This window comes from Brachyistius frenatus, unplaced genomic scaffold (assembly GCF_029030835.1).
Source record: "Brachyistius frenatus isolate BFR_SWC_R1_liver_20210118 unplaced genomic scaffold, ASM2903083v1 Contig_111, whole genome shotgun sequence".
Lineage (NCBI taxonomy): Eukaryota > Metazoa > Chordata > Actinopteri > Embiotocidae > Brachyistius > Brachyistius frenatus.
In genome coordinates this window covers 1,038,280-1,053,124 of record NW_027210710.1, presented here as the reverse complement: position 1 = coordinate 1,053,124, position 14,845 = coordinate 1,038,280, and the positions used below count along the sequence as shown (strand labels likewise).

Genomic DNA, 14,845 nt, shown 5'->3' with positions numbered 1-14,845 from the left:
AGTCTTGATTCGTGATGAAATGAATTGAGTGACTTTATAAACTCGGGTAAAGCATCTCAGAAACTAAACAAAACATTAAACTACTTCAGGGGGTCAAAACCTGGGATTCTTTCTTTATTTAATTTTTTTGCTGATGCATTTGTTAACATTGTTTTGTATATGTAGTTGTGGTTGGTAAAAATTTCTTTTGAAATGCATTTATTGTCGCAAATTAGTACTCACTTCCAGTCAAAATTCCTGCAATAAATGGGAAACTGAACAGAAGAGGAATCAGTGTTATTTGAGTACAGCAGCTGTAACCGAAAAGAAAGACTCATTTACAAACTGCTCACGAGTTCGCTGGCACTTCCTCAACAGCCTGGCCTCACTGTGGCTTCAACATGGACCGCATCAAGTACCTCCTGTTGCTTTGTCTTTTCTCAGCACCTCCAATGGGTGAGTCATTTTTTTATGAATGTACATTTTAATGTGCAGTATATATATATATATATATATATATATATATATCACTTTTTGGAACAGTTAGCGTCATTGGTGCTTGAAATATTAGCTTTAATATGTCCACTAAGACATGTTTTATACATCATAGCTGTACATCTATAATTCACAACATACACCGTGTGATTCACCAGAAAACTTGTACAACAGCTTATTTTTGATCGAGTTTAAATTAAATTGTGAAAAATAAACAGAAAATGTTTTTCTGTCAAAATATTTTTGGGAACTCGTTTTACTTTACTAGTTTTACTTTGAATATAATTCCTGATGAACCTCCTTTCAATTAACTAGAGTGTACAGAGATTTAAACCGAGACATCTCTAGTTGTGAAACATTGACTGAAGTAGAGTATTAATGGAGTTTAATGTACTTGGTCTTTTCCGTTTTGGTCTTTTTCTGTACTTCTCTTTTACTGCATTTCACAGTAAATATACTGCACTGTACTCTTTACCTGACTGCATTTACCAGACATATAAAGTAAAGATTAAGTTAACACTAAGATTAAGAAGTATCATCCAAATTCATGACCAGTTTATTCAGTTTTATTATAAGTGAAACTACCGAGAAGTAGTAAAAATCTGCTCCACCTAAAACAGTAAAATGCTGCCTAAATGCTTTGTGGTAAATATACTATCTATTTAAAAAAAAAAAAAAATTATTGATAAATTTTGCCACCAAAACTTTTGTACTTACATTTCCAATTCTAAATAGCTTTCCTGACTTTTAATGGAGATTTTTTTTTTTTCCGTGCTCGTCGACTGACTGAACTCTAAATTCAGTTGACCAGTTTTAGTGGCAGAGGTCTCATCACCAATGTAAATATCAAAATCAGAACTTAACGCGTGAGTTCACAGCACAAACAGGAAGTCAGAAAGCATGTTTGTGTCCCCAGTGAACAGCGTAGTGAAACTGTGTTGACACTCAAAAGACAACATTATTCACTCGTGACCTGAATCAAGAAGTCAATGCGATCTAAAATGAAGGAAATACTGGTGTGAAGGAAGTTAAGAAAATGAAAAACAATCCAGTCCCATGATCAAAGTCCTTAACGCCACATTATGTTGTGAGTTTACACATAACGTTCGCTGTCAGTAGACTTACGCTGCATCTGCACATTAAAACACCATAATAACAAAAAAAAACTACAAAAAAAGGAGCGTAAACTTGTTCCTCCTTCTTTATTTTTGACAGATTGTTCTGACGACGAAAACGGCTACTTCATGTTCGCCGACTTCAAGTGCGCCGTCCCCTCCAGAGATCCGGAGCAGGTGGAGTATCTGGTCGACTGGTATTTCAACGGGGGGCTCACGATGCGGTACAACAGCACGGTGGGGAACTGGACGGGCCTCACGCCGGCCGGCCGGGTCACGGCGTCGCTGCTCAACGGAAACAAGGGCGACCTTCGGCAGAGACAAGTGGAGCGGCAACAGATATGCGTCGACAACGTCCCGCTGATGTTTAACGTAACCGACGGAAACGAAGGTCAATATTTCAAAACGCCGACGTTAACGCCGAACACGTGAAGAATTTTCTTCCCCCCCAAAAAAATAAAAATAAAAAATGAAATAACTTTAAAACGAATCACAATTAAAAGTGCCCAATCTGGATTTTTGAGGCCGATTGCCGAGTTCTTATTGATCACTTAGCATTATTTATTCATTAACCCTTTAAGCCCTACCAGGGAGAAGACTCGGCAAAACTATTATTAAAATTCAGACATATATACTGATATTTACACATCTGAACGAATCTCACAAGTGTTTCCTTTATTATCAAAAAGCTAATTATTTTTATAATTTTTTTTATTGTGGTTGCAGAGGTATACTCTTTTTATTATGGGTATGCAACTTTTGAGCAGAGGCCTAAAAAAATAGGTGTGTTTTTAAAAGGTTAAACAATTCTTACATTATGTATTAAAATTACGAGATGATTGACAAATTATGATTAATTTGCAGGCAACATGTGCAACATATTCCACTCCCAACTTTTTTGTACGATTTATCAAAACGATGAAGCTTCGGTTCCCGAGAAAGAGAGACCTGATCGCTGCATGGCTCCGCCTCCTTTTTTAATTAACCGGTCAGGATGAACGTCACCCTGGCGTCTTCTCGGTTTCAGCCAAACCCAGCGTCGGCCTGCGGGAGGCGGACCTCGGCGCCGGGTCCGACGCCACGCTCGTGTGCAGCGCGTACGACTTCTACCCCAAACACATCCGGATGACGTGGCGCCGCGGCGGGCAGGAAGTGACCGAGGGCGTGAGCTTCAGCGAGGTGCTGACCAACGGAGACTGGACCTACCAGGCTCACTCGTTCCTGGAGCTCAAGTCGGGCCGCCGGGACGGCGTCAGCTGCGTGGTGGAGCACGCCAGCCTCCTCGAGCCCAAGATCTCCGACTGGGGTGAGGACGATTTAACTCACGTTATCGCGTCATTTTGTCGATTTTGTCGATGTTTAATTTCCTCGTGTTATTTTGTCGCAGACGTTTCCTCGGATCACACCGACAGGAGTCATATAACTGGTGGAGTTTGTGCTTTGCTTTTGGGAGCAGCGTTTCTGTCCGCGGGTCTGATCCGGTACAGGAAGACAAGCGGGGATTACATATTTTCAAAGATTTCCTTGTGGCGTTCCTGAGAATATCGCGTTCGTGGCGGGAAATAAATGCGAACTCACGGCGACCTTCGACCTTTGACCTTTTAACCACCAAAATCCTTGAGTTGGATTGAAAATGTGTGTCCAATTAGAAGAAATTGCCTTGTTTTATAATCAAAGTGTGTACATAAATACTACACAGCGATATATTTTTGGTTTCATGTTGTGTACTATGGGATGTGGTGAGTTGTGAGATATTTAAGTGTATGTGTACACTTAAATGCAGCATGTGTGCTCCTCGGTGTTTTATTCTGTATTTCAGTCACTCCTGCAGAGGGAACGTCCTCGGTTTTGTATCAGATCTATGAATGAATGTTGTTCACTATACTTAATATGCATGTTATTAACTTGATGAAATCGTCACTGCGACTTGCGTTTCATTACTTCGCTTCTGTACAGTATCGCGTTCACGAGCATTAGCCAATGTGAGTTGACAGTGACCTTTGACCTTCAACCACCCGTTTATTTTATTTATTTTTTTATTATTTTTTTTAATCAATTCCTCGTTGATACCAAGTGAATGTTTTTGCCAAGTTTAAAGAAATTCCCTCGAAGCGTTCCTCGAGATATTGCGTTCACGAGGACGGGACAGACGGATGAGAAGGACGTGAGGTCACCGGTGACCTTGAACTTTGACCTTTGACCACCAAAAACGCTAGTCAGTTCATCCTTAGTGTGAAGTGAATGTTTTTGCCAAGTTTGAAGAAATTCCCTCGAGGTGTTCTTGAGATCACGTAGGGGGGGAATAAATAAAAACACAAATTAAAAAAAAAAATAGAAAAAAAAAATGTAAAAAGTTCAGCAGCTGGCGTGAACTGAAAAGCACAAAGCTCCACTGGCCAAAGCTCTCACCGTTGCCACGGTTACAGCAAGAAAGAGGATATATATATATATATATATATATATATATATATATATATATATACCTGTTTGATTAGGGACGCCGTCTCCATGACGACCGTAAACAGATCTGTCGATGTGGCTTGGTGAAACATTAGCCGGACGCAGAGAAAGAAACACACACACACACACACACACACACACACACACACACACACACACACACACACACACACACACACACACACACACACACACACACACACACACACACACGTCAGGACAGATGGCCGACTCACAGCGAACACCTGAAACGATCAACTTTGTGCATCAGGATGAAATCTGGTAAAACTGCTGACTTTTCTTTTTCATCGCTGCGTATCGTTTGTTCTCATTAGTCGACTTTTATATATATATATATAAAAAAATAGTTTTAGCCTCCTTTTGTTTTATTTGTGATTATTATCACGTCGTCAAGATGTTTAAAACTACTAACAGAGCTTTTGAATAAGTTCCTACTTTTGAAAACACGCTTTCTGATTGAATAATCTGTATACAAGTCATATTATTGTTATTACTGGGATTTACATATAATCATTCATCACCGTTATCTTTTTTATTATTATTTTGTTTTGCTGCACAATAAATAAAGTTTGCTATACTAACTTATCATGATGAGAAAAGTTCCTTTTTTTTAAAATTATTTGGTATTTATTTATAATGAAAAGTACGAGCTGTTCTAATGAGGTTTTTAAATAGTAACGTGAAAATGTTAATATAAAAATGACACTAAAACAAGAAAGGATTCTTGTAATAATTCGTACATGTGCTTATGAGAAAATAAAATGGCAACAAAAATATCAGAAATCAATAGAAAGTGAAAATAATCTCTTCCTTTAAAAAAAATATATATTTTGTGACCATAACAATTGTAGTCGACGTTTTTCTTCATGTTTAAACTGATTATTTTGAGGTTTTTCTGACCATATTTTGTCTCAGTTTTGATCCCCGCCTCGTTTTATTAAAGATAAATAACGTATTATTTAGGGTGTTTCTTTTTCCCCTTTTAGTGCTTCATGAGGCAGAATACCACGAAAATTGTTATTATTATTATTATTATTGTTTTTATTACTGTGCGTGTGTGTACGTAGGAAAGCACTTGTAAAAGTCGAGAAGGATTCGGCTGAAGTCTGGCCCAACAGATGGGGCTTCCTGACCAAGGCCTACAAGGAGGTACACACACATATACACACACATATACACACACATATACACACACATATACACACATATACACACACATATACACACACATATACACCCACATATACACACATATATACACACACATATACACGCACATACACACGCACATATACACACACATATACACACATATATACACACATATACACACACATATACACACATATATACACACACATATACACACACATATACACACACATATACACACACATATACACACATATATACACACACATATACACACATACACACACATATACACACACATATACACACACATATACACACACATATACACACACATATACACACACATATACACACACATATACACACACATATACACACACATATACACACACATATACACACACATACACACACATATATACACGCACATATACACACACATATACACACATATACACACACACACATATACACACATATACACACACATATACACACACATATACACACACATATACACGCACATATACACACACATATACACACATATACACACACATATACACACACACACATATACACGCACATATACACGCACATATACACACACACATATACACACACATATACACGCACATATACACGCACATATACACACATATATACACACACATATATGCACATATATACACACACATATATACACGCACATATACACACACATATACACACACATATACACACACGCATATACACACACATATACACACATATACACGCACATATACACACATATACACACATATATACACACACATATACACGCACATATACACACACATATATGCACATATATACACACAGAAGTACTTTCTTTCCTCTGTTTTGTGTATTTCAGTCCGACGTGGACAGGACGAGGCTGAAGAAGACGGTCAAAGTGGAGTTTCCCCAGCTGGCTGCACGACCTTTGACCCCTCCGGGAGAATCCACCCACGTACGAGCTTTTCCACCTTGTACATCCGCCTCGTCGAGCCTCATCACCGACTCCACCTCCGCTTCGTGTTTTCCCTCCAGGTGAGCCCCTCCCCTCCGGTCCCTCGGACGTCTCAGGCCTTCATCGGCTGGCGTTCGGGTCACCGGCGCCTTCAGCTGGAGAAGTCCAGCGTGGTGCATCATGGGAGACGTAGTTTTCTGAAGGAGCTGGACTGGCCCCTCGACGCTTTCGTCTGAACCGAACGGACCTCCTTTTTCCTGTCGTCGCAACTAATCGTGTTAAATGTGGGTAAAAAAAAATAACACACAGCAGGATCACTAATGTGTCTTTAACTTCAAACTCTTGTTGAGGGATGAATCTGTCACAACACTGCCCCCCGAAGGCAAGATGCAGTAACTACATGTAATGCCAAAATTACCACAAGTTCCAGTTAAATGGCTATAAAGTTGAATTAATAGCTAAAACAGTTTAAAAAAACAACTCATAATACATCTGTTATGAAGGTAGGATTGTTTTAAGTTAATTTACTTTCTGTACTTTACGTGAAGTCTTTCCATTTCCATTTTCACTTGACTACTTTTCAGAGGCAAATATTTTACTTCCTACTCCACTGAATTTATTTAGTTTCTTGTTACTTTTCAGATTAATTTTTTTTTTTTTTTTTTTACACCCCGCCTGTCTGGTGAAAAACCACGTATCTCTAAAGTTTGTGATTTTGAATTGTAAAATGTTAAATGTTCTTTTATAATCTGAGAAAAATCGTAAACTAAAGCGAATTCAACTATTGTTCTTTTTTTTTTCTTTTTAACTTAAAGTTCTGCTTTTACTTGTAGTGCAGTATTTTCACATCAAGGAAAAGACCTGAACACTTCTTCCACCTCCGATAATAACAAGTGACGTCGGGAAAATACGAGTGACGTCGCTCAGCTGTGAAATCCCCCCTCCCCCTCCCCCCCGGAGTTACGTCTGACGCGTGACTCACGTAGCGGTGTGACGTAATGACATCACGAGGCCTCGCTGGGAAAAACCGGAAGAAGAGACCAAAAAAAAAAAAAAAAAAAAACAACAAACGGCGGCGACGGTTTGGACAAGAAGGGCGGTTTAACAGTTACCTCGCGAAGTACCGGCGGGTTTGTTTACGGTTCACGCGGGTAAAAAAAACAACAACCGTTATTGTTTACACTTCACGGGCGTAAAAAAAAAAAAATGTCGCTGTTCGGGAAGTTGTTCGGCGGCGGCGGGAAAGGTGGGAAGTCACCGACACCCCAGGATGCTATCCAGCGGCTCCGGGAGACGGAGGACATGTTGGCCAAGAAACAGGAGTTTCTGGAGAAGAAGATCGACCAGGAGCTCCTGACGGCGAAGAAGAACGGCACGAAAAACAAACGAGGTGAGGCGGGGGAGGAAAAGGGGCGAGAGACGGGGGAGTCCGGGTCGGTCCGGAAGCGTTAGCACGCAGGCTAACTCGGGTGGAGTGAACCGGGAAGTTGACAGCTTCTCCACGCTAAAAATAGACTCCGGTTTTACATGTTTGTTTGTTTGTTTGTTTGTTTGTTTCACGAGACACAAACATATTAAACAAGATACTGTCAAAAAAAAAGAAAGAAAAAAAAGTGAGTTATCAGCTGGTGATTTTACTTTTATATAATTCAACACGAGTCTGTTTTTATCACTTATAACTAAACCTGCTTTTAATATTTACACATCACATTTTCTGTTCCTTTCACTTCTTGTTTCTTTTAATTTATTTATAGACCTGCTATTTCTGTCCCTCTCCTATATTCACCTTTTATCTCAGCCTGTCCTAAACTGCAGCCTTTTGTTGATCTTACAAGAAAAAAAATGAGGCAAAATCAAAAATATACGTAATCGGCGTGAATAAAAAATGATTTCCCGAACGGCTTACTCAGTTTTTTAATTTATTTATCTTGTGTTAAAGCTGATTTCTGTCACCTAATACAGAACATGTTTATATCTTTAACGTGTCGTACAAAAACAAAAGGAGTCGTAACTTTTAGAAGATATATTTAAAGTATTATTATATATCATGGAGGGTTAATAGAGCGATCGGTGATTCTATTATTTAAAAAACATATAATCTTATAAAAAAAACAACTCGTCCTCCGACTTCAATCGTGTACAACAACCCTTCAAAACCTGATTTTCAACATAGCTCGTTTCGCAACTGAATATTAATATGCAACAGAGGAACTCCTCCCGGAAATAAAACCAAACCCGGTTGACGACGGGACGCGGCGAGGCGGACGGAAAAGAAAAAGCTCGAAGGCCACCGAGTCGGGAGTCGACCTCCCGCGGGATCAACCGGGTCGGTCCGACTTTCAGCTCTGAAACCCAAATAATCTGATCACGGTTTTATGTGATGTTTGTGTAACGACGTTACCGGTCTGGAAATAGATCCGGCTGCTGATTATAATCCGATCACACTGAAGCGTCGGCGGCCGTCTGGCTCCCGGCGTGGTGAGATAACCTCGTTGTGCGCTTCGACCTTTACATTTTGATGACGCGGCACATCATCCAAAAAATAAACCCGAACTACCCGCAAAATCCCTTTCAGATTCAAGTTTTTCGCCTCCAGCGACTCTTTTAATAACTTTCGCTCTTTAAAAGATTATTCGTGTTCTCAGTTTAGCTTTTTTTTTTTTAGTTTATTAGCACTAAAAAAAAAAAAAATATCTAGCTGAAGGCTGATGGGAACGTCGTTAGTTTTTCCAAATATTTGGTCATAAACCAAAAGCATCATATTCAAGTTTTGACCCCGATGGTGGAGCGAGATCATAATAATAATAATAATAATATAATAAACCTTATTTGTTTTGCACCTTTCATACAAGAAATGCAGCTCAAAGAAAAGGACCTGCAGCGTTTCACATAAAAACAGATATAAAGGAACATTTAAAAATGCTTTAAATCTGATCGCTTCATGCTCTACATTTGTGCTTGTGTTACTAAAAGCTTTTTAAATTATGTCCGCTCATGACTCAGACTTTTTTTTTTAACAGTGAAAGTGTGGCAGCAAATTTATAGCAGGATGACAGCCGACACTGTAAAACATTTTTATGTCAATTCGCTTGAAGTTATTTCCTAAATATAGAAAATGCAAAACAAGCAGATAAAATCCTTCCGGTTGCCCGTGACGACACAGGAGGGCGACAGCGAGCAGCATAAATATTTGAAATGCCAAAACCCAAATCGTAATGTTAACTTAACCCTTAGCTTTTATTTTTCTTTAAGCTTCTGTCTTAAATCCAGACTCTAAAATACAACCGGGATCTAGACACACACACACACACACACACACACACACACACACACACACACACACACACACACACACACACACACACACACACACACACACACACACACACACAGCTTTTAGTGGGTCAAACAACTACCTCAGCATTTTCCAAACATCTTATTTCAGATGAGGCCAGACATCTGTGATGATGATGATGATGATGATGATGCAGCAGGTCTTGTTTTGAAGAGTAAAACAGTCTGACCGAAGCGTATTGTGAGTCTTGGTGTGCAGAGATTTTGGCTCAGACGGGATTTTATCAGATTTAGTCGCTTCGTTCGGACGACGCTGTGACTGTAATATCCCGCCGGTAGAACTGAGGGCTTCAAAAATCCATTCAACACCTTTCAAAAGAACCCTTAAGACCTTTTTAACTTATTTTATATATATTTTATACATTGCTTTTTTTGCCATGTCACTTATTTTATATCACCTTTTTTCTCTCTTCTAAAAATTGTTGTATGTTTTGTTGTGAAGCACCTTTTATTGTCATAAATATTATTTATAAATAAAGTTGACTTGACTAAATCATACACTTCAGACATACTCAGCTCATCTTGGCAAAAATAGATCTACATATATATATATATATATATATATAAAAAAAAAGCACCTTTTCGCTCACCTTTTTATTATTATTATTAATATTTGATATTTTTTCTCCCATCCAGCGGCTCTGCAGGCTTTGAAGAGGAAAAAGCGATACGAGAAGCAGCTGGGTCAGATCGACGGGACGTTGTCCACCATCGAGTTCCAGCGGGAGGCTCTGGAGAACGCCAACACCAACACCGAAGTGCTGAAGAACATGGGATACGCCGCCAAAGCCATGAAGGCCGCGCACGAAAACATGTAAGAAACAACATGCTGTACCATTAGAATAATTATACAATAATAATTGTCCAATAATTGCACCTTCTTATTTACCACCAGTTTCCTTGTTATGGTTCTTTTACTTTTTCTGCATGTTCACTTCTAAGTTTCTTAAATCCACAGTTCCCATGTCGGAAATTAAAAAAACTCTTTTCCAGACAGGAGAAGTCAGGAAATTATTATTTTTTTTTTTCTTGGCGGAGTTATGAAATATGAGGGAATTCAATTTAAGTTGTCATTTATCCAAATGTATTACTTTCCACGCAGCATTAAGGAAGTTTTCTCAATAAGTTACAAGCACTTTCAGTAAAAGATGGTTTTTTTTCTTGGAGCTGCTTAGGAAAGAAAACATGCTGGAAAAATGTAAACTTTTAAAAGCTTTGGCTACAAAATGATGAATTAAAAAAAAGCTAAATATAATGTTTGGAAAGCAACTACAGATCATTTAAATATGGGAATAAAATATAAAATAATGTGGCCTGTTCATTATAGGTCAGGGAATTATCTTTTTTTTCCCCCACAAGTTCCTTATTTCTCTTCATTTCCCCATTTTTCTGTTCTCGGTTCATCGTCTCTATTTTCTACGCTTCTTCTCTTTCTGTCTTCTCCTTAAATTCTTTGTCTTCATTTATATTCTGGCTTTAGAAAATTACATTACTATAATTTTTTTGAACAAGACATGTTTGCATTTATTCGAAAATAAATGTACACGCCATCTTCTCTCCCGTTGCGCAGGGACATCGACAAAGTAGACGATCTGATGGCGGACATCACGGAACAACAGGAAGTGGCCCAGGAAATCTCTGATGTCATTTCCCGACCAATCGGCTTCGGGGACGAGTTCGATGAGGTGAGAGCAACAACAACAACAAAAAAGACGATTATTATTATTATTTTTTTTTTTTTAACAACTATTTTCAAGAGATTCTAGCTTGATGTAAAAAACATTATATTCATATGTTATGTTCATATTAATCTCGTTAAATAACTGAATTTTCCCATTAACCTCAAAACAGTCCGTGTTTTGGATTCGGCGTCGAATCGGCTCAGTTTGATTTATTCGATTAAATTCTTAGCGATTCGAAGGTTGTTATTTATCGACAGAAACCTGAACTCTTTGATCGTTTATTCTGTCCCCGCGTTTTGTTTGAAGGACGAGCTGATGGCCGAGCTGGAGGAGCTGGAGCAGGAAGAGCTGGACAACGAGCTGCTGGTGATCGCGGGGACGGAAGACGTCCCTCTGCCCAGCGTACCGTCCACGTCGCTCCCGTCCAGACCAGGTAGACCACGGCACATACGACAAGAAATAAAGGCTATTAACAAAAGCACGACGTCTCAACAGGTGTAATATCCAAATACTCAACTCTTTTTTCTTTTTTTTTTTTTGTAGCCAAGAAGAAGGAGGAAGAAGACGAGGACGATATGGCGGACCTGGAGGCCTGGGCGGCTAACTGAGCTGGCGACGGGGACTCTGGGCTGCTCTCGTCTCCGACGCCTCCCGTCCCACATTTATCCCCTGAAAGTATGCACTCGAGAACATGTTCGCAGACTCTGAATGAAACGACCCCGGGCTCTTTATTCTTTCCCCTCCGATTATTCTTATAGAATGAATGTCTTGCACCCCCACCCCCCTCCCCATCTGTACACTCCTCTTGAAAAATGTCTTTCCAGCCTGTGGTTGCGTATATATGTATATACAACTATATACATATATAACTATATACATATATATATATCTGAATGGATGAAGGAGCGCTGAGGGTGCATACTTCTGGGGGGGAGAAGGGGGGAGGGAAACGGGACGAGGCTTGTTTCTGAAAGGAATGTGAAGAATCAACAGATGAGTGGGCGTTAAAAAAAAGAAAAGAAGCAAAAACAGAACATGACTCAGCCATTTTTTTTTTTTTTTTATGCTTCCCGCGTCGTCGTCTCTCTGCTCTTCTTCTACGAACGATGGCGACGACTTATCTCAAAAGATGAATAATAATAATGAAAATGTAGGACTTTATCAGTGAGATGTCACTGTCGAATTACAGAACGAGGACACGCTACTGTAGCGGGAGGATCCCGGGTTCGATCCCTCCGTCAGTCCAAATCTCCCGGTGAAGAAGTGATCGATCAGTTTTGCTTTGTTTTGAAGGTGGTTGGTTAAAATTCTTCAATATTTCACAAAAATCTAGAAAAAGAAAGTTGGTGATTTCTTTTTTTATAATCCTTTTTAAATCACCTGTTGGACACTGAGATAAAAAAAATCTATTTGGGACCCTTAAGTAGGCAGAAACTGCTGCTTTTGTTGGAAATCTTCCAATATATATGTATATATATATATATATATATATATATATATGTATATATATATATATATTTGCATTACCGCCTCTGCTGCTTCTACTTTGGCCAGTCTCATAAGTTCTTTAAATTTATTATATATATATGTACAACTACAATAATAAATTACTTGAGTACGTCTTTAGGAAATGTATTAAAGAAAAAAAAAACAGGTCAATTATAGGTCGAATGGTGTTGATTCACTTTAATTAGGAAGGAAATAATGTGCTTCCTTTGCGCTATTTTGCCTTTTATTTCGTTTAGATTCAGAGAACAGAAATTTATTTGGGGAAAAATTAAGTTAAAAGTCTTTTTTTTTTTTTTTTTTTTTTTTAAACGGAAATTTCCTAACCCGGTTACTCCGACCACGGCGAGCACTTTGATTGTTTTTCTTTTTTACCGAAGAAATAGTTGTGAAAACTGAAATCTGAGAGAGATGAAAACAAAAACAAAAGTCAAACTATCTTAGCCGGGCTAAATAGCACTGGAACTGGTTGCCCCGGTAACGGCTGACGTCGCAGCGACTCGGATGGCCTCTGTTAGCGAATCTACAAAAAAAAAAACACCTGCTCGTGCCTGACACCTCCAGCGCCTTGTCACCGTCTGTGGTTTAACAGTGACGGAAATCTGAGAAAAATCCTACATCGGTTGAATCGAAGCGACGCGCGTGTGTGTGTGTGTGTGTGTGTGTGTTTGAGATTGTGTGTTTTTTCAGCCTTTTGACGCAGTGACCTCTTGTGAAGATTTGCTGGTGAGGTGGATAACGTTTTTGTTTTTCTTCCATTTGCACTCGACTCGCTGATCGTACCGAATTCATCGAAGCGTTGAGCGACGGACGCGTGTCGGTCTTCCTGATTTAAACCGCGAAACCCGTTCGCCCCCCCCCCCCTTCCTCCTCCCTCCTCCCTCTATACGACTTGCAGCTACGCTTCCCTCCTTCTGTTAGCACGCAGGTTTACGAATGTTAAGATTACGGGTCGACGGGGAATCAAAGAGAAGGTTAAAGCGTGTAAATTTAGTTTAAAGTAATCGAATTAAAAGGAGAAAAAAAAAATGGAACTTTTTCTCTATTTTGTGATTTAAAATAATCAAGTTGACCCATAATCCTGCCATTTATGAACATACGACAACAGAGTTTGAATTTCTTTTCGGGTTTCTTTTTTTCTTCCTATGTACCTCAAATATCAAGTTGTGTCCTCTCGGCCTGTACAGAAATACTTTATGACCTGTAGCCAGCTCTGCTCAGAGCTGAACAAAAAGAGGATTGGACATCAGAGATTTTTTCCCATGTGGCAGTCATGTGACTGTTGTTAAAGTGGACTTGTATACAGTTTACCTTTAATAAAGTTGGGATTCAGAGCACGTGTCGGCGCGCTTTAATGCCTCTCTCGGCTCTTTATAGCCGCCGGTGGTCTCGTAGGTTCATACTGGATGCCGCTTTTACTTCATGATACGTCTTTAAATACACGTTTTACCACACTGCACTTTTAATACAAGATTATTACTTCCCATCATAACACTTAGGAGAAACAGCGGGGGGTCTCCGACCTGTAGCTGGTGTCTGAGTAGCTCACCGGAGGGTTCGAGCAATATTGTGTTTAAATTTGATGACGCAAAGTGACTGTTTAAATTTCTAGCCAATCAAATTCTTAAAAAAAAAAAAAAAAAAAAAAAATCCAAACTTGTTTTTGTTTATTTATTATTTTTTCCTGTAAATCACATGGCTCTTAAGCCCGCAAGTAGGTTTTCATTTCCGTCCCAACGGCAGGGAAAACGTGTAACTTTCACGCCTAGACAGCCCAAAGCGTGGCTATCTCACGTTTTTTTTTTTGCTGTAGTGGACGGGGCGATGTCAATTTTTTTTTTTTAAAGCTTTGCTGTGATACCGGGTTGATCCATTTATTATTGCTCGCATAAACAAAGCTTATTCCGCTGGTTTGGGTGGAGCTCAGCTATGTGAATAAATGTTACTAAACATGAATAGCTCTCAGAAATTTCAAAGTAGATCTTCGAGGGAAAAAAAAAAAGGTTGGACACTGCTGCACTATAGCTTCCCTATAAGATCCAAAATCACTTACAAATTCATAGTTTTTAGTCCAATAACTGCCC

The 14,845-nt window shown here is 39.1% G+C and overlaps 2 protein-coding genes across 3 annotated transcripts; both read left to right on the top strand.

Annotated features, from left to right (window-relative positions):
• The first annotated feature begins 358 nt into the window (after positions 1 to 358).
• On the top strand, positions 359 to 6,209 carry LOC138629115 (SLA class II histocompatibility antigen, DQ haplotype D beta chain-like). Of its 2 annotated transcripts, XR_011311514.1 has the most exons (5): positions 359 to 435; positions 1,690 to 1,980; positions 2,617 to 2,895; positions 5,138 to 5,219; positions 6,124 to 6,209. XR_011311514.1 is itself a non-coding variant. In XM_069712609.1 (4 exons), the coding sequence occupies exons 1-4, from the start codon at positions 381 to 383 to the stop codon at positions 3,126 to 3,128; spliced, it is 777 nt and encodes a 258-aa protein (XP_069568710.1). In that variant the 5' UTR covers positions 359 to 380; the 3' UTR covers positions 3,129 to 4,124. The 2 variants fall into 2 exon arrangements, 1 of the variants encoding a protein (XP_069568710.1); XM_069712609.1 differs by lacking the exons at positions 5,138 to 5,219; positions 6,124 to 6,209 and adding an exon at positions 2,977 to 4,124.
• A 1,015-nt stretch (positions 6,210 to 7,224) lies between these two features.
• On the top strand, positions 7,225 to 14,095 carry chmp4ba (charged multivesicular body protein 4Ba). Its single transcript, XM_069712610.1, has 5 exons — positions 7,225 to 7,609; positions 10,210 to 10,387; positions 11,144 to 11,258; positions 11,562 to 11,688; positions 11,799 to 14,095. Exons 1-5 carry the CDS (start codon positions 7,426 to 7,428, stop codon positions 11,861 to 11,863), a joined length of 669 nt encoding a protein of 222 aa, XP_069568711.1. The 5' UTR covers positions 7,225 to 7,425; the 3' UTR covers positions 11,864 to 14,095.
• Positions 14,096 to 14,845: the final 750 nt, after the last annotated feature.